This window comes from Astatotilapia calliptera, chromosome 20, assembly GCF_964374335.1.
Source record: "Astatotilapia calliptera chromosome 20, fAstCal68.1, whole genome shotgun sequence".
Lineage (NCBI taxonomy): Eukaryota > Metazoa > Chordata > Actinopteri > Cichliformes > Cichlidae > Astatotilapia > Astatotilapia calliptera.
In genome coordinates, this window is record NC_137441.1 from 5,452,176 (window position 1) to 5,479,672 (window position 27,497).

General features: G+C 41.1%; 1 protein-coding gene across 1 annotated transcript in view; it reads right to left on the reverse strand.

Moving 5' to 3' along the window:
* Nucleotides 1-26,389, reverse strand: part of LOC113012855 (monocarboxylate transporter 1-like) — a 30,134-nt gene extending 3,745 nt beyond the window's left edge. Inside the window, exons 1-3 of the mRNA XM_026153249.2 lie at nucleotides 26,220-26,389; nucleotides 9,961-10,292; nucleotides 595-738 (exon numbers count right to left, since the gene is read on the reverse strand). Coding sequence (XP_026009034.1) covers nucleotides 595-738; nucleotides 9,961-10,177 — 361 coding nt within the window. The 5' untranslated portion in view covers nucleotides 10,178-10,292; nucleotides 26,220-26,389. The remainder of the gene's footprint in view (nucleotides 1-594; nucleotides 739-9,960; nucleotides 10,293-26,219) is intronic.
* Nucleotides 26,390-27,497: the final 1,108 nt, after the last annotated feature.

Genomic DNA, 27,497 nt, shown 5'->3' on the forward strand with positions numbered 1-27,497 from the left:
TTTGCAAAATAACAGCATATGCATCAAAATAAACTATTTCCAGCAGTGCAATATGAGTCTTAAGCATCCCAGAAACGACACAGAAAGTCATAAACTCAAACATAACTTTTTAAAACACATAACAAGTAAAACACAAGCTCATAAGGCCCCGATCGTAAAAAACTACATTTCCGCAAAATGACGTCACTTCCGGTTTCGGGCAGGTCATGCGGTCATGTGATAGTTCGCGCTGATGGACGTAGGAAGTGTTACAAACAGCTGATGGATCGGCGAAGCGTGTTTCTGGAATATCATGTTTTTGTTGCTGCAAGTGATTTTTATGCAGTTTTTGCAAAGCTATATGTGGAAGGAAACTGTGACCTAGGACAAGCTGATGGCATAAGATGTAAGTACAACTCCTCCAGTTTCATATGCAAAAAAAATTATTGTGCTAGCTTAAGTGGTTGCAGAGCTACCGGGATTTAAAAATAGTTATGCAAAACAGAGCGTGCCCGCTCCGATCGGCTGTAAAGGGTTAACAAGAAAACAAAACTCAGCCATCAAAAGAAAGTGTCATTTTGAGGATTTACTCAAGAAAACCGATGAAAAACAAACCTCCAATTACTCCAATGAAGAAGTACAGCTGCTGCACCGTGTTGCAAAAAGAAGCTGCAACCAGACCAGACCCTGACAGACAACCGCCGAGGATGATGATCGGTCGGCTGCCGAATTTATTCACGAGGATGCTGCTGATTGGACCTGGAGAGGAACAAGAGAACGGTAAGAAAGAGAACCATCACCAAGTAGAGTGATAGAAGAACAGAGTTAAATATTTAAAGTACATCTGTGGCCAATATTTTGCAGCCAGCACAGCAGGTAGGACTAACAAGCTGGTTCAGCAATTTCCCATTTTTCACCAAAGAAGAAGAATATACACTTTTTGATCCGTGCCAGTTTAATTCCACCCAGTTTTTGAGCTTAAGTACAAATTTTCTTTTCTTCTACCATGTCAGAACTAACTACGGTATTTTCCTTCTTTTATTTATTTATACATACATGAGATTTAATCTTTGGTTTAAATAAAATGAGGTACTTAAGATGTCTCCTTGAGTTGCTATTAGGAATTCCACCTTTTTATGCCGCACTGAAAACAACTTGAAACCATTTCATGATAAAAACCAGCAGGAAACTGAAAATCTGTTTACTGATATTTTAACTCGTGTTTAATACGATTAAATCCCCTTTAAATCAATTAGAATGACCAGAAGCCAGATAATTGGCAGAAGTTAATCTAATTTATATTTGTTGAGCTCCTGACATGAAATACTACTTTTAATAACTGCGTGACGGACTGCCTCTGGTAACACCACCCACTCAAACATGTGTCTCAAGTTTATGCCACATCTACACCATCAAAGAGTAAATACTCAAAAAAAATGTGTAAATTAAATTTAGGGCATCTTACAGACATGGATTCAATGCTTTTAAGACCTTAAGAATTACAGACAGACTGGAGAGCAGATTCACCAACAGGTGGTGCTATGACAGCACAAATGAAAAACTGGGACAATACTTGCATAACAGCAAGAGTTATAAGATGTTCACTAGAGAAAGAGGGGAGGAAGGAGTGAGACGAGAAAGAAATGGGTGAGGAGGAGGAGAAGGGAGCCAGGCAGAGGAGGCCCACGTGTCTCCGCCTGCCTGCCAGGCTCGCTATGAATGGGCCTTCACATGGATCCAGGCTGACAGTGAACACTGGCTCTGCTGGATACGAATACAAACTGAAGGCCTGCACATGAGCCTACAGTTACTGCTCGTACAGCATTTTGTTTTCTATAATGTAAACCAAATATCTTTGGGGTTTACACCAGTCAGGAGAAAGATAAGATTAATGGTGACCAATTACAAATTAGAAACATTTCCAAGTTTCCACTCACATCTGGTCTGACTCCCAGTGAAGACTAAAGTGCAGTTTCGCCACTTGTGCGTTTTCCCTTGGGTTCATTTCATTATTAAAGGTGTGAGAGGTGCATTTAAGTCGACCCTTATGTACCAACCATGACTCAGTCGTTTCCCCTCACACTTCAGGTACAGCATTAGTTAACTTAATTCTGGTATTAGCTCCCTGAAGTTAAGATAAGACATTTCTGAAAGCTGCACGGTCAAAGTGGTGCATCTTGGTTTCAAAACCAGCACATCCTTTACATCTGTGAGGCTGACTAACACAAGGACAGTGAGCTTTTTCAACCCCAAAGGAGCTGGTTGGCTCCTCCTTCCTAAGGAGGGACGGACACTGAAAGACAGCTGTCACGGCTGATTAGGGATAAACATCAGGATAGTCATTGCTCATCAATAGGGAACCTAAGGTGACTCCACAGCTTCCCAACCAGACATTTATCACAACGTGTTCCACAGCAATATTTTTGAAATCCTGCAGTCATCAATAAATAATTTGTAATCATGTCCAACAATAAGCTCCAAGAGGACAGAGAGAGGAGGACAAAAATAGAGTCTTTAAATATTCATGATTTTAGAAGACTCAAAGACTCAAGTGCACTTAGCCAGCAGCCATTTCCATTTCACTCGGCCTGGGTCCTTCACGTAGACCACGGTGGCTTTGCCCTTCAAACTGGGCAGAAGGCCACAAAGACCGAGGGCGCTCTGGCTGCACGAGCACTTACTCATGCACCGTCTAAATACCTCTGTCTCGGACAGCTCGCTTCTGTGTTGTGTCTGTCCCCGACTGAGGGTCTGACCGGCTGGCACAAAGCCCAAGCTGGGCAGGCTGCCATGTTCAGGGTGGTGGGTTTCCACGTTCGAGTCAAACGGGTAAAGTCGTGCTGTGCTTAAAACAAAGACTTGTGCCTGCTGTCAGAGCTTGTTGGAGCTTCACGGTAAACTGAAGTGAAACTGCACAAAGACAGGAATAAGTACAAACCCTCAGCACACAGGCTGCACATAAACAACTCCTGACAGTGTTTGCTGGCAAAGCACAGAGAGCAGTGTTCTCAGATATTATATAAATGATCCCTTCTCCCCCTCCTTCATTTGCTCCCTTTCTCCCTGTGACACCACAAAGACTTGTCCTCATCTCCACTCTGACACAGCATCCACAAGCAGAGAGCAGTCAGGTGTGCAAGCATCTAATTTTAGCACCGACCCTTCTGCTTCAGTCCAGGACTAGATTTATTTAAATAAAAGCATCCCAATAACAGAGCGCTAGCATGTCTTAATTTCATTTGTTTCATTAAACAACGACTGATCAGACTCCGTGGCAAAAAGAAAACTGCAGAAGAAACAGCTGATTGGATTTGCCAGTTCTACTGCATCACATTTCTCCACCAGCCACATTACTCACAGATCAACGTCCCTCCATCTGGCCTGCATTAAATGAATCCTTTTTTTTTAAAAATAAATAAATTGTTTTAAAGCTCAGTATGACCATCACATTCAAAACATCTACAACAACTTGATTCAGGCAGAAGAAGAACTGAGGAGTTGCTCCAAAGCTCACTATAAGCTAAATCGGTTTTATTTATGACACTGACTCATGCAAAACTACTCTAGGCCAAAGCTAAAAATATACAGACAATCTGGCAATGAAACTGCAGTTTCAGTGCATATTTTATCACTCTTTGTTCAATGCTCATCCGAAGCCACAGCACAGCAGGGTTTGTAACAGAAAAACACTCATTTTCTAACACTGGAAGCCAATATGAATGAATGCAAGAGAAAAACAAAACAAATTGCCAGCAGTGTCAACAGGAATAAAAATGGACAATAAAACATTGTTTGTGTTTGGTGACCAAAAGTGAACTTCAAACTCTTTTTGCTCTAAAACATCAAGACACTAAAGAGCCTCTGCTCTTAGTGCAGCACAATAAGCACCAATTCCCACTCATCCCTTCTTCAGACACAGGCTCTTTTTCCTCCTACTGACTCAGAAAAGTCCTTAGATCACAAGATAAGTCAGAAAGAGACGTCCTGTATCCGTGCGCCTACTCATCATGAGGTTTGTGACCGGAATTACACACGGGCCACATAAAAAGCCCCCTTTCCCCACTCCGCAACGTAAAATCCTGGAATTCCTGACGACAAAGTTAGCGAACGTGTTTTTGTTTGCAGCTCCGCTACACGTCTAAAGCTGTAAGGATTACAAAAATCAGGATCAATAATCCTCTTGCCTGGGTTTCCCAAACTGCTTCTGCCAAACAATTGTATGCAAACTTTTCCTGTATTAATATATGCATTTGTTGTTTTTATAAAAATCAGATGGCTTTCTTTAAAGGGACCCAATTCTACAGCTCTACAAAGAGCACTTCTTCATAGAAACAGATGCTTCTGCGTGAACCTCACGGTATTCTTTTATGAGAGAATACTGATACACAGAATGAGAACACAAAAACTAAGGCTCTGTAAGCATCGTGTTTGATTTCCCTTCATCCTCTCAAATTTTCATTTTGTGCAGAGTTTTATCTGAAGCCTTTCATATCGTTTAATACATGAGGTCTGTAACCTCAGTAACAGTTCCAGTTGAAAAACAACTTTACAACAAGAACTCATCGTGCACATCGCCACTTATAACAGTTCCTCCCAGAAAGACAACTTTTCTGCTTTCTTAACTAGCCTTTAATTCCATGCTCTACTTTCTTTAAAGCAGCAGGCAAAAGAAATCATGTATGAGAAAGTACAAACCTTGGGAAAGATGTGGGTTGAACTTTTAAGCATTTAACAAAAGAACAGGATCCCATTTAGACTGAGTCAATCAGATATAAAGAGCTGGTGTACACAGGGCTATTGACATTGCTCAAACAGCCAAATCTCCCAAAGCTACTGCTAAATCAATGCAAATCTGTTTACTGCATTTACAAAGAGGGTATTTCGTGTGGTTTCTGGGAAGAAAAAACCCCAAAACAAACCCCACACACACATTAGTGGGGTTCAATGTCAGGAAAGATTATTTCACAGCTATGATTAAAGATGTTTTGACTAAGTCTATCTGACCTTCACACTAAAAATGCCCTCAAAGCATCACATAGCGAGTGTGAACACCAGGAAGAGCGGGGGTTATTAGCAATGTTTTCATGAGTAAAACTAATCATGGCTCTCTGAAATCTTTATTCCTGACAAGGGAAATATGGAAAGTTTTACAAAAGATTTAAAAACAAAAAACAAAAAAAAAAAAACCTCTTCACTCACGACCGCGAAAGTCACATTCATCTCGTCTGGGACCTTCGATCACGTTTTCCTTTCAGCTGAAGGAACAAAACTGAGTTTGGGTAAAAACTGACCCTTTTAAAACAAACCGAGATGGACCAGATTTCAGTGTGAGCAGGGTGCCAAGTTCAACCCACTTATTTTACATGCTCTTATTTATATAACTGCTAGAGACAAGTTTCAATAAAAATTATATCCCAATAAGAGGTTTAATGAAAAACCTATAGCGTCATTCACTGAGAGAGGACAGTCCAGCTCAAGCTTCCAGCTCAGTGACCACATGACCTCTCCTAACCTAAGTACACTACAGTGTTTGGGTGTGGTCTATGGCCAAAAACAGCTCTACTGGTGTAACATACAAACTAGTGAGGAGTCAGTGGTTAAATGGCAGTTTCTGGGTCAAATAATGATCTTTGTGAGAAGATTCTCAAAGATATGAAGTCATTTGTACTACTTTGTTGTTGGTATGTTTAAAATGCACCAATAGTACATCAAGTAAACCCAAAGATGTTTAACCAGAGCTGAAGAATGACCTGTAATTGCATTCAGAGTTTCCCGTCTCTGGATTAATTGCCCCTTGTTGTACATGGACTGACTGTTTTTTGCATGTGTAAATCTAAGCCTGGAAAAAAAAAAACATTACATCAGACAGTTTAATACAAAACAAACCCGTTTTAACCAATGCCTGGCCTTTTGCCATCATTCTGTCAGCAGCTGTGACCTTTTTATGCACCACATGGTGTGACTTTGAAAGCAGTAGGGCAGAATGCAAGTGAAACTCACCTGCATTTTGCCTAATGCTTTAATACAGCTGCTCCTTTTACACCATGTTAAACCGATCTGCTGCTGGAACACAGCAAAAAATGACTATTCTTTTGTTTTAATGCATCTGATCCTGAGTTATACACTTGCTGGTACACAACATTACATTACATACACTAATTCTTCATTTTTCGTAAACACTAAGTCTTGGATCCTGTTCCCTGTTAAACACAAATATTCCAACAATTTTGGCTAAACTTGCGGCCGGCTGCTGAAATATTACTTTCTACTGCCAAATGACAACTTTGAGGGAATCACTTAGAATATGTTGGTGGTTTTAATTTCAGTACGTGATGCTTGACTCGTCTTTGGTTTCTGGTTAAAAGGGAAGTTTGCGGGTGTTAAATAGTCTCCCTTTATGATTGTCTCACTCTTACCTACGTACAAAACATCCTGCGCATTTATTTGTTCACACTGTTACTCAGCTTTCAGTGACGTTGTGCATGACTCGTGTGTGGTGTGTTTTTTTTCCCCCTCCTTTTGTGGAAGCCGGTGTGTGTACGTGCCTTGCCTCATGTGTAAACCAGTCGGTGAGTAAAATGGTTGCGGTAACCTAAACCTACAGTCTTTCAGCTCCTCTCATTTAGTACAACGACTCCAGGAACTGGTGATCTGTGAATTGTGAAGCAAGAAAGGAGGAACATTTCAATATTTGGGGGAATACATTTCACCAGCTGGCTCCTGTTGTGCAATTTCACTCCTCCCATCATTTCCTCCCTCGGTAGTTTTATAAAAGTCTTAACCTGCAGAAAGAGAGTGCAGACTGGCACACAGCTCAGCAATATGAAGTACTAACGAACACAGACTGTGTGTGTGTGTGTGTGTGTGTGTGTGTGTGTGTGTGTGTGTGTGTGTGTGTGTGTGTGTGTGTGTGTGTGTGTGTGTGTGTGTGTGTGTGTGTGAGTGAATACACTTAGGTCCTTCTTTATCTGTCTCTCCGACTTTGTCTTTAGAAGAAAAGCAAAGAAATTCGATCTGAAAATCCCGCCCAACCTGAAAATCCACTTCTGTCTTTTTGTAAATATGTCTCAACAATCTCATGTATATGTAATTAAGCCCAAGGGGAGGCTGCTTTCCAGTGAGCAGACTCATAGTTTAGTCGTGTTTGTACAAGGACTTTTTTCACAGGATAGCAGGAAACAGCCCATTAAAGATGCATTTACTGGAAATACTCTGAGTGCTTTAAATGATGAAGATGCCTGGACAGAACATGCAGCAGGACTTGCTAGTAGTAAACCTGGACCTAGTATGTTAAAGATCAGACAATCTGATCACATCTGACAATCGTGTTCTTACATGCGTGACAGTCGAGGAAGTCCTAGAAAGCAGCTCTGCAGATTTCCCTTTCTGCCAGGCCCGATGGGACATTGTTCTTACCCTACCCTCTAGTCCTGACAACTTCAGGATACCTAAATTTAAAGCTCTATTCCCAGCAGTGACAGAGGTGCCTAACTAGAAGAGACAGAAGACACTACCAGAAATAACACTGCTGTAACGTCCATCTTTTCAGATTTACAAAGACTTGTGAAGTTCAAGGTGATTCCTCTGCAGCCAAAAACAAATCTCGAACTGCTCAGCAGTATGGGTGGCACATTCATTTCAAACACACATGTATCTAAACATGCAATTAGCAAAATCTCTCCAAGCAGCACTGAGCTATAAGAATACACAGCTTAGAGGCAGCTTGAGATGACTATTCTGATGACCAGATTTGTTCCCTGATTATTCAACAAGCACAAACTTGATTTTTGTACAAAGTGTTGAGTTTAGCAAGCAACGAGCCACCAAGACATCTAGCCAGTGTCGATACTCAGTGCATGTTCATGTTAACGTCAAGTAAAGCTGCGTTTCTGGGTTTATTTTAGAAATTAGTTCTTTTCAACTAAAGTAGTGAGTTTGTGCAGATGAGCCTCATACATGCCAACTGAACCTTTGTCAGCTTTAGGAAATGCAGCTGAAGAGTTAAACGTACTTTTCATATCACTAGTTAGCGTCACTGATGGCCTTAAGACATCTCAGCCAGAATTAGACCCCAAATAAGATAAACAAACACCACATTAACATCTGGGCAATCCAGTGGAGAGCGCCAACTCCAGCCATTGTCATCAACACATACTTATAACCCAAATGAGGTCACGTGATGCATGGGGTACTTCCGTGTGCATGTTACTGCTTTTTCCAGCTTAAGTGGAAGTTTCACCAATACACAGCCCACAGAAGATTTTTATAAGCCAGAATTTGGAAAATCCTGGCTTTATGTTGGAGTCAAGTGTTAAAATCGATGGTATTATCCTGATTTTTAAAAAGCTATACGAGTGTCACCTTTGAAACTCCCATTTCAAAAGTGCACTTTCACAGCCTCATGAAAGAGTCAGTTAAAACTTTGCAATGAAAAATTTCAGATATGTTGAAATACACGTAGATTTCTTTTGTATTATGAGCTGTTCAGTTCATTTTATTTACACTAAGCTTATGTATCGCCCATTGTAATCCCTACGTTTACCCAGTAAACCACAGCATGAACCCTTATGAGAGAGGTGAATTCAGTCATTAATACAATGTGTTCTTTTTCCATTAGGTTTTGAATGGGTTACAGTAGAACAAACATCTGCTTGATTTCCTTTTTCTTTTAAATGCAAAGGCACCCATTGAGTGCTCAGTGAGGGCTATTCAAGCTGTGAATGACTCAGAGTTTGAGTGGTAACGGATGGAGAGCATGTTTACTTTGGGCGAAAGACAGAGGCAGAACCAAGAAAGCGCCAATAAATGTTTAAACCAACAATGACAGATTAAATAAAAATAAAGTGCTCCAATAATTCTGTTTCACTGCCAGCATCCCTTGCTCTGCCTCAAAGCCAGGACACTACAGGGTCATCCAGATGAAGCCCCATTAGAGCCAAGTTATATAGGTCTATCTTAATAAACTATGTAATTAAATGTTGACTGCAAATTGTAGTCAACTTGACATATTGGTTTGACTATCTCAGTCTGCCTGCCATCAGATATGAAGTCTTTCAGGAAACTAAAACCTCAGCTGCAGTTTTGTTCTTCTGTCAGGTAGTGACAGACTTTTCCTGGTAGCTGAAATGAGTGACTTGTTCCAACGGTGGAATGGCATAAAAAGGGGGAAAGGGGAAGCCCCGTTTTTGAGGCCGTGCTGCATGCATATTAGGTTAATGGCTCATAATTAAAGGATAATAGGAAGTACATCAAATGTTTAAAATGATAAACTCTAAACTAGAATGAAAGATTTAACTGAGCTCCAGGACATGAGTTCAAATCATATCTGATTAGCACCATTTCTGCTGTTTACACAAAAACATAACATTTGCACCTGATACAAGGACGTGTTTCTATAAACACAAAGCAATCCAGTCTTTGCAACACCAGGTGTGGAGGTGTGTTGTATATTAGTGTAGCATCCTCGAGTAACACTTCAGGAAGCTACAGCTGAACATAACTAAAGCATACAGGAAGACTTTTTCTTGCAGCAGGTTATTAAAAGTAAGCTCTCAGTGTTTCGGAAGCTGTGCAGTAAGTTTGGCTGACTGGGTTTATCACAGAAGTCATTCCTCTAACGTCTTTGACCATGACCATTATATTATGAGTGGTTCTGTAAGGAAGAATGGAAGGAATGTCCAAAATGTGGATTTAATGCTCATGACTATCAATTAAGGTGATAATTGATTGAACAAAAATCAATTTAGTAGTTTTTGATTCTAAAATTAAAATTACAACCTTAGTTTCAGCTTCTTATCTTAAAGCGTTAACAACACTTTTCTGCTTAATTCTGGTTTAGTGGCCACAATAAAAAGGTCTAAAAACAAACATCTTTGTGCATTTGTATAACACCTGACAACAAACCAATTTAAAAATAAATAAATAAAATTCTTAAGGACACGTCAAGGTTTTAGTTGTTGATGTTGACGGCTGGTCACTCACCTCCTGCATACATGACAGCCAGCATGATGGAGGAGATCCAGGACACTTGACTTGGTGTGGCATCAAAGATGACCTCAATGTCTTTGAAGAACACAGTGATGGATTTGGGGAAGGCGTAGGAGAAGCCAATGGAGATGAAGGCCCCCAACACCACCACCCAACCCCAGCCACCCTCAGGAGGGGTGTACCCTACTGGCCCGCCCACTGCTGCAGGCATATCTGCTCACGACAACTGGGATGACGATGGAAATTGTGTTTAAGGCTGTTCCTGGAGGACGGCGGAGCGTCACAGGATTAGAGGATGCAGCACAAACTGGAAGTAGAAGCTGTACCTGTGAAGGAAGCGAAGAGCAGGGAGTGTGTTAAAATCCAGAAAGATTGTGCAACAAGGTGATTGCGATACAGAAAATTCCTCAGAATTTATCTAAATTACTCCCACTTACAAGGCACCAAATCAAAGTACAGTCTTCATAATACTAGACCTGTCATACTAATACAAAGACATTTACTATTTTTAAAACTTTTAATATTCTGACAAATCTCAGGTGATCTGGTCTTCCTCAAAAGGAATTAAAAGTCACCAAGGATACTGCAACCACACGTGTATGCAGGGTCGTCCCCCAAAGGTGGATTTCTCAGCCAGGAAAAACCCTGTTCGTCATAGCAGGAAGAGTGCTGGTGTGACTAACAACACATCTTAGCTGAGTTGTGCCAGTAAGACACAAAAGTGCCGCAGGGGTGTATAATGCTAGAAACCTGCAACTGAAGCTTCAGAATGAAAATTAATACTCTAAGGCCAAGGGACTCGCAAGCCAGTCGACTGACAGCCTAATGGACAGATGGATAGATCAGGGGACATCATGCCAAAGCCACCACCCTTTTGAAGCCCCAATATATGACATTCTCAATTCCCAAAGAACACCTGCCAACGTTTTATTCTTTCTCAGCCATCGTTTTAATTGGGTACAAAGGTAAACGCCAAATGTCTTCATACATGTTGCCATTTGGTGACCTGGTGAATTACTTTATCGATATAAAATTCCACAGCATTATAAACGTTGGCACCATTGGGTCTGATGAAACGCCAACAGCTCAGCTGGCAATCATTAGTCATGTCGAAATTCAAGACCTGAAGGACCATTGATCAACTGGTGAAAACCAAGTTTTAAAAAAACAATGAACAAGGCCAGGGTGTGGCGTACTCCGTTTTATTGTTATCTAAGATAAGATGGCGTAAGTAGTTAGCTTTGGCCTGTTCTTTGTTGGTCTCCCTACAGTCAGAGTTTATGTTTTGCACAGAAATTAAGAAGAGAGGTTCAATCTACTCCCTGCTCCATGATGTAAATTAGCCTTTCTAGGTGAAGTGCTTAATGTCCACTTGCACAGACAGCAAGCAGGAATCATGAAGCTCTTATCTTATTTCTCTTCTGATGAAACTCAATTGCCCGGTAACTGTGCCATTTAAAACATTCCTGTTCGTGTTCAGTTCTTGAGAAACACTCCTCCCTTTGAAATGGAAGAAATCGGAAACGTAACAACCTTTATTTAAAAATTTTTTAAAAAAAAAAGTTGTTGCATCAGACTCATTTCATGGCAGAGAAAGCCAAACACAGAAGCTATTTAGTGAACTGAGTGTAAAAAATAAATAAAAAAAATAACCAGCAGCCCCAAAAGAATTACTGTTCGCTTCAATCACATCTCAAAACCTGCTCGTCCAAAGCAGCTTGCAACCCAGATAGCTGTCATGTTTCCTGTTAAACTCACTGTAAGGTTTTCATTAAGTGTTTGGCACATTTACAGCTGGAAATTCCTGATCTGCTTCTATGAATGCAACCATCTAAATGTCCCCTTTCCAATTTAGGTCACACACAGACAACTGAGCTATTTATAGCTGGCTCTGACATCATCTCTGCTACTGTTTGGTTTTGCTTTACCTTAAATGGACTTTAGAACACACCTTTATTAACCAAAAATAGACTGAAGGGACACTATAGCTCTATACTGATGCTATTTAAAGCAGAGTCATAGAGAAGCTCCCACTCAAATCACTTAAACCAATTTTTAGTGCACTGAATAAGAGGACTGTGTTCTGGGAAACTTCAAGAGCATCCAGCCAGTCTTTCAGTAAGAAATGAACAGCCAGGAGTGAAGTTCTCCAACACAGCATTTAGCCTTGATCATGTTGTAAACAACCATGCTCCACCAATCATTACAGATGTAGAGTGACTGGTTAACCCAGCCCCATGCTCACAGCACATCCCCACAGCTCTCACTGTTCACTCTTCTCTCAAATGCTGAAACTTGTGCAGCCATTACCTCTGCCTGTGTTGGACAGAAGGGAACTAAGTTACTAGGCTAAAGACTGCATCAGCCAAATTTAAAGCGCAGACTCGTGTCATTTGAACTTTGAACACATGTTCACCACAACACATACATACACACGAACATGACTGCTTGCAGCTCTGATTGTTAATCAAATCTAAGACCACAGACTGAAGTATTAAAGCCCTGAATCTGGTTGTTTTGCATTTTTTTTTTGCTTATTTGGCTTTTATAATGAGCTTTCAGTTTCTCCAAGGTCCATCAGTCAAACAATGCTGTTTGGTCTGGGTCTAAACAGAGCGCGTTGTGTGTGACGTCTTCTTTTGCGCATGCGGCCGCTTTGAGGGTTCACACTAGAGCGCGTTTGCTGTTGCATTTTATTTGTAGAGTGAACAAGCAGACAAAAAAAAGAAAAAAAAAAAAGAACGAATCAGATTTGATCAAAAAATTGGAATTGAGCATTAAGACCTGCAGTATGAACGTAGCCTAAATCTTGTCCTAAAGTTCATGCCTCTTGTATTGGTAGTCTAAGGCTCCATAAGCTCAGAGTTCAGACCCTATGAAGGACTGATTAAGGCATATTGAATCACTCCTAACTGTTACTTTCACTGCAATTTATTCCTAGATTTTAACTTGTATTTTTTATAAAAGTCGGGTTTTGTCATTTTGGAGCTTATGAGCCAGATCATTTCCATAAAATCGGGCTGGGATTCACAAAAGGCCCTGGGTACAGATTACCAATTTATGGGTAAACCTACTCACTTCAGTGTTCATGTTGCCATTACTTTCCTCTAACCCAGGGGTAGGCAACTCCAGGCCTCGAGTGCCAGTGTCCTGGAGGTTTTAGATTTGTCCATGATCCATCACAGCTGATTTAAAGGGCTAAGTGACGCCTCAGCATTTCTTGAAGCTCTCCAGAGGCCTGGTAATGAACTAATCATTTGATTCAGGTGTGTTAACCCAGGGTGCAATCTAAAACCTGCAGGACACCGGCACTCGAGGCCTGGAGTTGCCTACCCCTGCTCTAACCTAATTACAATGTACCAAGAGCTGCTGCTGTCATATGGGAAAGTGGCAGCTAGTGGCAATTCACCCTCACTACTCCAACTAGTACAACCTGTGGTTGAGGGAGTTGATAAAATTGAAAGGAGCAGACGTACGACAATTCCCATCAAGAGAGAAAGCCGGTGAGAACCTTGTTCACATTCAGCACACAGAGTGAATAAAAGCCAATTATCAGCCTGCATCATAGTAATGTGACTCAGTCTTTGTTCTTCAAAATTCAACTGCTTTAGAGCCACTTTAACGACTGACAACATTTAACAGCAATAGGCTAGTAATTAGCCAACTACGCAAATGTAACAGAGCTCTGCAGTAGGGCTGCCACAAACGATTATTTTGATAGTCGACTAGTCACCGATTATTTTTGCGATTAGTTGACTACCGTAATTGTCGGGCTATAAGCCGCTACTTTTTGCACAAGCTTTGAACCCTGCGGCTTTTAGTCAGGTGCGGCTTTTCTATAGATTGTCCATGATTTTTGTCATATCGTAAGACGATTTGTTTTGTTTGTTCCGCTGTTGTACGGCACTACGTTGCCTGGCGGAAGGATCGGGGTTCAAGAGTGGTATGTTGGTCACATGTCCATCCGCCAGGCAACATAGTGCCGTACAAGTAGCGCGAAAAACAAACTTCAAAGTAGCGCTACGCGTTCAGCGGGAGTCGTGGATGACGAGCGGCGATAAACTTGCGAAAAGCAAGTTGTGCTCAACTCCACCGGTGGAACCTGACAGCGTGGAAAAGTGTGAAAACATCCACGATCACCAACGGATTTCGAAGGGCTGGACTGCTGCATGATGAAGAGGAGGACACCGCCACGGCCCTTCAGAGGGTGTTCGACTCCGACACTGACAATGACAATGAGGATTTCTTTGGTTTTGAAAGTGACAACGAAGGAAAGAAGCTGAGAGTGGATGACGAAGCCATCCTGATCCTGTTCGTATCCGACACTGGAGAAGAGGACTTTGGTGGTTTTAGAGCGCAGGAAGATGGTGGTGAATGACTGACTTTTCTTCTTGTTGAAGCCGTGTCACTGCACCTGAGCCTAAAAGGTAGTCCGAATCTATTTTTCTGGTGTGCTGTAGGTTATTGTTATGTAATACATTTGTTACTCATTTATGAAGCACAGCACATGTGCAAATATGTACCCATAACTTGTTTTTCAAAATATTAATAAAAGGGGTGTGTCTCCAAACAGCCATCTCTTTCCTGACAATTCCCTTTGTGCATATTCTCTTACATATGATGAGTCAACATTGAAACACCTGCGGCTTTTGGTCAGGTGCGGCTAATGTATGTACAAAACAGGATTTTCCCCTGATTTTAGCTTGTGCGGCTAATATTCAGGTGCGCTTTGTAGTCCGGGAAATACGGTAATCAGATCATGCATCCATTGGACGTACAACTTATTGCACCAGCAGCATCTGCTCTTATATAACTATCATTAGCTTACAGCTTTAAGTGTTTAAGGTGCTAACTAAAAATAAAGACAAGATGATAGTTTATTACATTTTAATGAAATCTGCAGATTGTTTCGGTGAGGTTTAATAAACTCCTTGCTATCTAAAATATAACAGGACACCGGAGTAAACTCTCGAGCATCTCACACTTCTGATAATCAGCCGTCTGCTTGACATTTATTCAGCTGTGTAAAAACTTTAATCTCAGCCAAACCGATTTACTCAGGAACAAATAAAATACTAAAAAAAAGCCGAACAATAACATTTTTAAGTTCTCTAAGTGACTCATATATCATGTTTAACCTGAGTAGCGAAAGACGGCGGTGGGTTTGAAAACAATTTGCCGGGAGTCCGGTGTTCTCACGGCTCTAGTGAGCCTTGCCCCCGGCTAGCCATCGAGCTAGTGGGTAACAGACGTCTCCGAAAACGTCGGAGCGCTTTTGAAAATATGTGGTGTCTTGATAAACTGAGCAGATATTTGAGGTTTACACAGCTACATTCTCGCCTGAAAATATGTTAAACGTTTATTTTGTGACCCAGAAAGAGTAATAAGAGTAATATTAAAACTAACTAGCTGCCGCCATTGTTGGAAACTGAGCTGGGCTGCGCTATGAATTCTGGGACACTGCTTCTTCTTCTTCGGGGTTTAACGGCAGCTGGCATCCTTGTACATGCAGTGCTGCCATCTTCAGTTTCAGTCCGTTATTACACTCTTAAATCCTACTACTCATTCCTGCGTCTTTTGGGATCTTACAAAGCTTCAAACGAGGCGTCGACTATTAAATCAGTCGTCGACGATTTTGATAGTCGACGTAATCGTGACTAGTCGACTAATCGTGGCAGCCCTACTCTGCAGTACAAGATTTCTTCCTGTTTTAAAAAAAAAAAAAGTTTTTCCTTCCCACTGTCACCAAGTGCTGGCTCAAAACACGTTTAATTGTTTGGCTTTTCTCTGTATTATTGTAAGGTCCATCTTACAATATAAATCACCTTGAATCAGAATACTTCATTAATTCCTAAGGAAATTAGGAAGAGACTGCTATTGTGTAAATAAAGTTGAATTTTGTTTTGCTACCTATGAAGTGCACTTATGACAGATAATTGGGCCCACTGCCTTTGAAATACAGCAGGCCTTCTATGCAAAGTCATTGCTTATAGGAAAAGATTTTGCTGCAGGTATTCAAGTTCCAGCTGGGCTTCAAGTCCACTGGCGAGAACCCTGCGCTTATGAATAAACACGCGAGCTGGTTGCCGATACACGTGTATAGCAAGTATGCTTCAGCACCATTTCAAGTATTCAAGCACCCAGGAGGAAGACCAGCAGGTAGGTTGAGAGAGCTTACCACATCCCAGTTGGTCTGCACTTTGCAGAGTGCCAACACGCGGTGTATTTCATCATATGGGTTTAACAGACCTATTATGTTACTACTCATACTAAAAGTGGTCTGTGCAATGAGCATGTGTCACCATTCCTGAAAAGGAAGGGATGACACTGAGGTCATCTCCATCCAGTTTTACCTGCATAAAAATAATGTGACCTTTTGAGATATTATATGGCTAGACATGACCTCCACGTGCGCCATTATGCAGACACATGGGAGTTTCTGAAACTCAGCGGGACTCTAGACTGAGTCATGATGTACCAAGACAGTTCAGTTCTCTCAATATTTAGGCCACAAGGGTTGAAGCAATGTTGCAAAAACATCAGTGGATTTACAGCTAATTATGGGAAGTTTCTGACAATTTTAAAAGCAATTACTGAGACAGGCTTGTTAAACGGTGAAGAGCAAACAAGGCAGTTCTACTTCCTCTTTACATGCCTGTTCTGACGGTTTCAGACTCCTCACATTAACAACTACAGAGCTGCCAAACACACACAGCTGAGACCTCAACATGAACCCTAATGGCCATTAAATAACATTTACTCCAAGCTGGCTGGTCTACACTGCATGCCTGGTCGGATCTTCTGTCGTAGACTTTGGTTCACTCACACACACACACACACACACACACACACACACACACACACACACACACACACACACACACACACACACATACACACACACACACACACACGAATAATTTCAGAGTATCTCCGTGTACTTGTATTTATTCATTAGAAAACATTCCTCTCCGTCGTCACGTCACCACGTCACTCACTCAGCACTCAGCCCAGTGGCTTAATGTTACCTAACAAACGATCTTACCACTGGTGCAATTTTGAAGGAGGTCCAGATTAGGCCAACTAAATGTCAGTAGCTCAGATACTTTGGCTCTGGCCTTTAATGTATCATGACCTTCAAGAAAGCCAACTGTAAGTCATCCAGGGGCCACAAAGTAAGCCTGGCAACAGCAGTCAGGTCTTCATGTTGCTCAAGGAGTTGTTACCCAAGTCCACTTTCAGTGACCTCACCATGCAGAGTTCTCACATGCTTGTGCAAACACTTGCACTGTACCTCAAGTCAAAGTCAACCTTTGATGTGCTGCACTTAAGTGCAATTTCATAAGGGAAAAAAGCCTAAATGTAATGTTCCAATCACCATAACAAAAAACAAAAAGACAAAAAGAAAAAAAGAAAAAAAGGGGGGCATAAAAGTCCCATCAATTGTTACTGAGTCAGCGATAAGCTAAGCAGTGGGGTCCTGACATGAGTTGCACCACTGCCTTCCTGTGCTGAGGAGGAATGTGATGACACTGCACCCAATCTTCCTTTATTACTGACAAATCAAACTGCACTGTGTGCATTTTAAGTGTCCCCCACCACCCAGAGTTTCCTCTTCACTCCAACTTGTGGATGTTTCTATTTGAGGCTGATGAAATAGTCCCATCAGGCTCATTTATGATCCTCATCATTTACAGGAAAATGTGACACTAACTGCTAGACCGAGAGCAAACATCGCAAAGAAAGCTAGTTTGATGGATGTTTGAAATGGACTTAACCACCAACTGTGGTCAAGATGACATCTGATGAAAAGCTCCACAGACGCCGCGCTTCCTTTCTGCCGCTCACTCACCATGTTCCTTTTCACTTGTTGGGAAGGTTTTACTACACTTAAACATAATGAGTTCTTGGAAGACTAGCCTCTTTTTAAGTACATATTTCCTTCCCTCTCGCTTATGAATTAAAATCCAGTAGAGTTCATTTAACGCTGAAATGTCATTAAAACACTGACAGATGCCAAAAGTCAGGGTCTTAAAACTGATCGGGATCTGTGAATCTTTATTATACCTATGAGTAAATCAATACTTACACAATGTGTTGATTTTTCTATTCATGGAAACAAAGTGAAATAGTTGCACAGCTGCAATTTGATAACTGGAAAAACAGATCAAAACACAGGATGTTACAATAAGCCATGTTCCCTTTTTTAATGCCTTCAAGCATGAATGAAAGATGTCGCAGATCAGGAGAGCAATATCTGCAATTCAGTCTTTGGTAACTGAAGCTAATAAAAAGAAGCTTTTTAAAGCAAGTTAATCTGTATTTTGTTCTTTGTACTGTACATAGCCTTGCGTGACCGTGGGTTACCTTATGTACTTGGGACAGAAAGGTCATCAGAGGCCAGATCTGGCTTGAACACGCCAGCTTCTCAATTACACTTGGAAAGGGAACAGCTTATAACAACATATAATGTTTCTTTCTGCATACTGGATCCCATTTTAGCACCATACTAACCATACCAAGACTAAGACACATTACTTTCAATTTCTCCAGGAAATGTGACATTTTCTGAACAGTGATGCTCTGTAGACCAACAGCAAGCTAAGCAAACTTTGAATAATTTGGTCCATGCAAAACAGTTGCCCCATTACAAACTTTGTTCGTATCATATACAAATAGCCTTGACTGTTACTAGCCTTAATTGTAGTAATCAACCTCATTACTGCTCTGTGTCTTCAGAGTGTTTGATATGGGTGTAAACTTCCTGACAGGAAACTAAAAAGAACGTGTTTTTTAAACTACCCCTTTTTCATTAGTAGTATAGTATAGTAGGGCTGCGCGGTTTGCATAAAATGAGAATCACGATTTTTTGGCTTAGAATTGAGATCACGATTCTCTCACGATTTTCCTTTCCAGTATAAATATTTATTGCACTTATTAACTGCACATCAACTTCGTAACAGTTGAGACTGAACATAAAAACAATAAATAAACATAAAAACAACAAATGTCTCACGTTTTGTTGTTGCCGTAAAATGTTGTACTGCTTGAAATTCCGTCTCCACCGTTGCTCGACACTGCGTGTATAGAGCAGGTAGTGCAACAATAGTTGCGGGGCGGCACTGTGTAGCGTTTGTCTAGGGTGTTGATCATTCTCCTAAATCCCTCGTTTTGCACAGTGTTGATGGGAGCCATATCTTTGGTCAGGTGATAAGTGATAGCCTCCGTAATTTCTTTGTGCCTGCGGGAGTTCGACGTGTATAGGGAAGCGCTGTATAAGGTTCCCGTTATTGATGTTTGGGTGGTTGACCGGGACGGATTTTCTCCTGTCACTTTCTCGTCATCCCTGACGTGCTCTCCGTTGTTTTTTCCCTGCTAATTTTAGCATCACACGGCACAGCTTCTGTATCACGTGGTATAAGGCTCCGCCCTTGTCATTTGTTGAGCAGGAAGAGTGAGCGCTTGATTTCATGCAGATTACGTCCCGGATCAAAATGCGGTACAATCGCCGTCGTCTTTTTTTTTCTTTTTTTATAATCGTTGTCATTTGGAAATGAGATCGCACATAAGTATGAATCGAGATCGCGATTTTCTAACGATTAATCGTGCAGCCCTATAGTATAATAATAATAACAACAGATTGGATTTATATAGCGCTTTTCAAGGCACCCAAAGCGCTTTACAATGCCACTATTCATTCACTCTCGCATTCACACACTGGTGGAGGCAAGCTACGGTTGTAGCCACAGCTGCCCTGGGGCAGACTGATAGAAGCGAGGCTGCCATATCGGCCCCCAGTAGGCAGTAGGGTAAAGTGTCTTGCCCAAGGACACAACAACCAGGACAGAGAGCCCGGGGATCGAACCGGCGACCTTCCAGTTACAGATGCGCTTCCCATACATGAATCAAAAAAAGCTGCTCGAGGTGAATCTTGCATGCTCTTACCGAAAGATTCCCAGAAAACAAGTACACTGTACCGTGGGATGTTCTGTCAACCAAAAAGGACTACACACAAAAATCAGTTAGAAAAAAGAAAAAGCTACTACTACTGAGTAAAAAATAAAGACCTAAAGCTGCCTGGAGAAGTTACTGTGAGAGCTACCCATCTTATGATGGCTCCAAGTTTGTTTAAGGGTACCTGGAAACCAAAAATCCCTTCAGAAAGAAGAGATTTCTCTTTTTTTCCAGTTTTATCCACTTCAAAAGATTCCTGGACCTGAATTGGAGGACACAAGATTGTTTGTTGGATTGTGTAGAATTATCTGACAATGACATGGATGAAGGTTATGCCAGTGGATCTTATTCCTAAGCAAAACTGGGTTTTTTTTGTTTATTTGTTTTTGTAGGCATTCCAGACGTGTTTCTGCAGATATGAATACAGGTGGGCATTGAAACGTTTGGTTTGCACTTCTGTGTACCTCTGCTGCCCTACAGCACAAGTGCAAATGTGCAGTGTGCGAATAAGAGGCTTGCTACAAAAACAAATTCTCACTTCATGTATTGCAAAAACCCAACTACATGTGCATCACTGGTTAGAAACGTTCGTTTTATACGTCACAGACCAAACCAGCATCAGATATCATGTCACCCAGACAGAAAGAAGTGAGATGTGAAGTTTACGGACTGCTGTTAATGTGAAACAGGCTTCACCAGTGGGAACGGAATAATGCTACCTTTTCCCCTGAGGTCCTACTGAGCTGTGCTGAAGCCCAGTTAGGTGTTTGTGTGCGCCAGTAAAGCAGGACAGGTCCTGAAGGAACCATCAATGAGGCCATTCATCCCCACTAACAACGCTTCTCTCAGAGTGTAGAGGGGATGGGGTTACCTGAAATCCAACAGACTGAGAATAAATAAGTGGGTACAGCAAGTGAAAGGTTACAAAAGTCTGACAATAAATCAAACTGAGGCTGGATTTATACAATGTGCCCTTGTACTGAGATTAATGACCAACCTTTAGAGGGTTCGACTGCAGGACAAACACTATCAGCACTGAGATTAAAAATACCAGGCCTACTTAATTTCCCAAATGAAAGACAAGATACTGCAGCCACTCACTGAAAACTGGTGACAGGAAGCAAGGGAAGGAAGAGAGAGAAGAGGGTTAACCAGGGAGGAGTGAGTGTGCAATTTTACAGCATCATGATGACTCAGGACTTCCTTAACCCCATGACTGAACATAAGACAACGTAAGTTTTGAACTCTCACTTTCGATTGGATTTTAATATCTTGGAACAGCAGAAAAATTACTTTAGATGACACAAGATGATCTTTTCAGTTAAGACTTGTTTTTATATAAACCAACTGAACCCATTTTTCTGATCATTACACCAAACAATATTACTAGTCAAAATAACTGCAGTGTGATGTTTACCAGCTTGCAGTGATTAGCACTTAAACCCCACTGCTGTTAATGTGGCCCCATTGTGCATTTCAGAAACTCACGTACACATAAATCCTTATACTCTTGCATGCACGTAGGCCTGATCGAGGACAATCAGCTGCCACACGCAAATGTTCTAGCCTGGAGTCCAGCGATGCTCACGTAAAGCTCGTGCAGGTGTAAATGCACGTACTCAAACCATGACCAGTGTCAAATACTACTATAGCATTCAGATACTCGCATTACAGGATTCCTCTTTGTTGTGGAGTATCTGCTTAACTGACCCGTTTATTGGAGAAAATAAAATATGGATTTTTTCTAAGGCCAAGTTTTAAATATTTAAACAGGACTTTTTATTTATTCAAACAAGCTGAAAGGCCAAAATTACAGATTTGGATTATTAGATGGAGGGAAAATGTTTTCCCTCCCATCTGATCACTTAATCGCTTATCATTAATTGGGGTGAATTAATAATTCATCCATTTGGATAAGGGAATTACAGGTGTGGCTGCTGTGACTGACAGGTTACCTGACACACCTGACCTGCAGTCACTAAACTGGACCTTTCCACTGCATTTATGTAGTCACTGTGACACCTTTTTAAAATATTATCCCACTTGCTTTACATAAGTCATTTGCACGCATGAACTATGTCCATGTCAGGAGAATCACTTGAGGACATTGTCAAACTTGTGGTTTCTAACATGTGGAGAACTTGTCACGTGCAGGCAGGCAGACTTGCCTTTCACCACATGAAAACAGTTTGTCCCCTCCATCATGTGGTGCTGCTTGGGTTAAGGGAACAGGAAGACGATCCGGTGTGAATTCCCTATACAATTACCTGCTCAACTTTCATATGGACTAATTACACAGACTCTGTATCTCATTGTACAACTGTATAGTGACAATAAAGGCATTCTATTCTATTCTATGGGGGAGATGACATGGTCAAGACTATTTAAAGTCCAACCTGACAAATTAAGAGATTTCTGTTCTCACGTCCTGCTGCTCTGGTTAATGTCTATAAGGTTGAGAGCTGTGGTGCCAGTGTAAAATAGCTCAAAGCTATAAATGAGAGTACCACACTACATTTACTATCTATTGCTCCAAAAGATCCGCCTAAACCAACCCAGGTTGATTCAGGTGATAGATACTGGGTGTCTTCTCCAACCAAAACAATGCAGTCTGTAACCAACGACTTCTGGTATTAACACACTGGATACCTGCCAACAATCACAAAGACAAAGATGCACTTGAGTGTTGCAGTTTTTGAAATTTGGCTGTCATATCCTCAGAATTGATCAGTCCTAACAATAAAGATTACCTGCAACAAAGATTTAATAATGAAGTACTGCTGACTACGTGCTCACCTTACCGGCAATACCTGAGTGCTAGAACATGTCTGTAACACAAAAACCACACTGGGAAGACCTGGAAATCTTCCAATAAATGCTATGTGTGTTTTTAAACAGGAATACAACCAAGAAAGAAAGTGAACAAGTGAACTTGTTTTAATAAGGTGTTCAGTGGGAAGATATATTTGAGCTCCGGGTCCACAAAGTCAAATTTAGTATCATTTTTGGCCCCCCACAGATAAGAGAACTCACAGCTGGAGCAAAGTGTTAGTTTAATATTTAGTGCAAATGATTAACTTTGGGCTTATGAAATGTCCGGTTAAAGCTGTGGGCTTGCGTACATAGTTGAAGAGGGGAATCTGTGACACCCATGGTGCATTTTGGCAACGAACTTTTAACCACATTAATTTGATTTCAAATGTACCTACTGGGCTCATTTCCAGTTGCACAAGGAGAACAGTATGTCACTATTATTAAGTCTAATCAGGAAACAAGTTTAAGCAGGACCTGTTCTGCTGGTTTCAAGCTCCATATTTTATTCTTGTGCCTCTATTAAAAATAACTGCACAATTCAAAGTAATCCTTATTTATCTTAAACTGTGCCTTGGTGCAGCCACTCAGTCTGAAACTAGCCATTTTAGCTCGTAGGCTTTGTATAAATGGTAATATGGTTAGTGAACTCCTGTTGTGAAACCTCAAGCTGAGGCCCTTCACAATGGGATGTTAACACCTTGGTGTTTTGAAACTGGAAGTAACAAAAGTGCACAATTGTAGAGTAACAACTTTGCTAGCCCCGCCCTAAAGCGTACCCATGTTCTTGATTTCCATTGAAATAGGGACTGTTGTTTACAAAATAAACCTGGAATGTACATCCATTTACAGACCTTCTTAAGGCCACTCTCCCTGTCAGCTGAAACAAAACATACGAACAGCAGGTAGGTACCTGGTAAATGTGCTTAAAAAAAAATAAAATAAAATAAAAAAATAAAAAATAAAAAAGCTGAAAAGTCTATGTAGTATCTACACTTTCTCCTCCAATGGTGGATATATTTCTGTGAGAAATTTTAATCTAGTACTGTGACAATTATTCACAGTAAATAATCATTCTGACTAGTGTGGATAGTACTTACAGGAAGTTTAAATGTTAAATATGAGCAGACACTCAGATTTCAACTTTAAGACATCTTCCTTTCAAAATATAGAAGGGACTTAAAAAAACCAAAAAAAAAAAACCTGTTTCAATAACTTCTGTCAGCTACAAATTGTGTTTTCCTGAAACCCAGGGGGAGATGTTCAGCTGTTTAACTGTCAGTCCACTAGGGAGGCCAGAGTTCAGAGGACAGCCACCAGCACTCAGTAGCTACAAAGAAACATAAATCCAGTGCAGTGTTTATCCTTGTAGGGGTCACCTTGTCACCGCAAGTGGAAAATGACACAGCAATCACTCATTTTATGCACCACAGCTTGAGAACATGCCCTGGTTACACACCTATTAATAAACAGTTCTGGCTGTTTGGGGACAATAAGGGTTGCATGGGATCCCTTTGCGTGTGGCTGTCATGCGATCTTTCCATTCACCCGTGACCCTGAGAGGGTCAGCATGTGAAACTCATTGAGTGAGATAACACGTTCGCCTGCAGTCAGATGCAACATACTGGAAATCACACCTAAGATGCAATTTCTATGTTGCCATTAGAGCTTTTTAAACAACAGGGATGATTTGATTCTTTTTCTCCCCTCTGCTCACATATTTTCAAGCTGTTGCATCATTGCTTTCTGTGTAATCTGAGAACTGGACTGAGCTTTTTGAAATGCAGAAACAAACTAACACGACACCAAAAACAGAGACTTTATCATATTTGGATGCTTGGAAATAGTGTTATCAGCCAGTAATATCAAATCTAGTAACTAATAATCCAATTCTTATTACACTGGGCCAGATGAAGCCATTGACCACAAAAGCTCGACGTAGCTTTCGGTTGAAAATGTGAAGAAAATAGGGCAATTTCTCAAACCTGACTTCTGTTTAATTGCTAGCATGGAGCAACACTTGTGACTGCTAAAAGACTATTGTTATGCATAAGAACTTTTATGAGCCCTTTTAATCTGACTTCTGAACTCTTTACTGGTCATTTTATGGACTCAGTCGCAAGTTTCAGGTCATACAGAATAAAACATTAAGACATTAAGAGTTAGAAACTAGGATTATCCAGACTATGTTCACTGGTTTAGATTTGTCCATCACTGGCTGTTAGCCAACAAATGTACTGTTCCCAGACAGACTCTCTTGCTCATCACATCCAGTTTCAAAACACTAAGATGTGGATGGCGGAAAAAAAAAGCAAAAAAAAAAAAAAGCTTGGGTCCATGCTATATAACATGACTTCAGAAACCATTTTTGTGATGGCACATCATCTGTATCCAGGTTTTACACCACCTACGAGCACTACACAGAAAATTTAAGAGTAGTTTTCCATGGGGAAACGACCACAGTGGTCAGGATATGCAGGCTGAATCTGGGAATCACTTCTGAATTTCTTGCAGCGGTGACTTTTAATAGTCACTGACATGGGTGGGACAATGGTGCTGATATTTTCGAATAAGAGGCAGTGGAAGAAGTTTCAGCCTTGGCACTGGCATGGCGTCTCTGGAAATTGTGGCATCTCCCCCCCAAACAGACAATAGTCAAGAGATTTTGTTCACTTTCTGAGCTCTTCACTCACTTTCCAAAGTAATAAAATACATTTTGCTTATCAAATGACTGGCATGATAACAAAAACTCATTTCCTTAAAACAATACAGACTAATCATGCCTAGTCAAGCTTTCAAGAGCTCCATTTTAAGCCAGGAAAAACACTTTGTGGGGACGTGCCAACCGAATTAAGTGAACTGGACCTGTGGGTGGATGGGGGCACGCTAGGGACCCAAAGGTCCCAGGGGGAAGGGGTGAAATCACTAGAAGAGTGAAACGTCCGTGGAAAACCACAATAGGAAACGAGGGAGAGGACTCTCAGTCAACACAATGAGATGGAAAATGACAAAATTGACATCACACTGACTTTCTGTTTGACTGTTCTAGTAAAGTCACAGAAACCACTAAAATTCCTTTTTTATGCGGCTTCGACAAACCTCTCCAGCAGATGAGATGTGAGGCCCTTCACGTGTTTGTGCCACAAAACTTTTTTTTTTTTAAACATCCACATTGCCTTCACATGTGGATGTAAAAATAGCGGCAAGTCAGCATCACGCCACGGTAAATGAAACCACGTCGCTTCAGAGCGTCCTATAAGGCCACTTAGCTTCAATCATGTGCGCCTTGTCGTAGTAAACGGACTAAACAACGACAGCGGAACTAGGTGGGATGAAAGTGGCTCACACATGAGGCGGCTAACCGAGAAGCAGAGCAAGCTAATTTAATGCAGCTTTAGCCGTTGAGCCCAAATTGTGATTTAAAACTATAAAAAGCGGATCTTTTGCCTCAACGCGCCACGTTGGGATTCTCGGTCCCGCTCACTCACCGCGGAAGGTTCTTCGGCTGCGTCCGCTGGAAGCTCGGTTGAGCTCGAGTGGCCCCCGGTGTCCCTTTTGTTGTGGAGTACAGCGACACGTTGCTACGGTACCACCTCCGGGTACCACAGACCTCAGACTGAGAGGAGTTACGGGATGGTGATGGCGTTATAACCGTAGCGCATGCGCATGTGAAAGAATCTCATAGTCGCAGTAAGGGGAAGCTGAAAACGTGCACGTGCGACTATGAGGCGGGGCCTAGCGGGAACCATATGTGACTTCAACGGAGAACGGACGTTGCTTTGTAAAGATGAAGTCTAACACGTCACACTACGTGCTTTATGCGCCTAATTTTACAGAAGAAATGAATGGAAACCAAATGGAGTCACTCTACTGAGCCTCTATTTACTTACAGTTTTATTTGGTTTAGGTTTGAAATATTGAGAGATGCTTGAGATCTTTGTCTCGAGTAGCAGCCTAAATACTTTTTATATCCATCACCTCATATCCTAAAACCATATTGATTAGCAGAAACACTGCAATATCCAGCAGGCTGTCTCTAACAGTACAATTTATATTACTCAGACATGCCAGTATCTACCTATGCTTCAACCCCAAGTCAAAATTAAATCTAGCTTAAATTCAATAGAGCATGAATGTCAAACTGACTTTACGTAATGGGCCACACTTTGATCTTAACTGGACTGGACTGGTGAAACTTGTCGTTTGTGTCAGTGTAAAGAAGTGTAACTGCGCATTTAACCCTCATAATTAGAAAAAGTGGTGCAATTAAATGATAAAAAGTAAAATTACTGAAAAGCTTCTAGCAGCTCATTGCCCAGACTGTCCTGTAATCATACAGCAGAATTCACAGAAAATGTGTTTAATTTACTGTTTACATTGTAAATAAATAAATACATTTCTGTTCTAGACAGTAAAAAACTGAAAAAAACTGAGACTTTTCTCCAGTTTAATTGTTTTTCAGTTACTACATTGCTTTAGTGTAGTGTGAATGTCTGTGGTGAAAGTCTATCAGTAGGACAAGCTGTAAAATTTATGAAAATCCAGTTAAAAGCCCTAAATGTAAGTACTCCTCATTTATCGAGAAGGGCTGGATTGGAGTCTTTGCTAGGCTGGTTCTTGTACTTATTTTTGCAATAGAGAGTCTTTAGGGACTTTAATCCAGTAAAAGACAGTAAATTATCATTTTTCAGGAAACATAAACCAAAGACAAAGGAAGAGAGGAAAGGGGGAAGACATGTTAGGAGGTCTGAGAGAGAAGGGAAAAG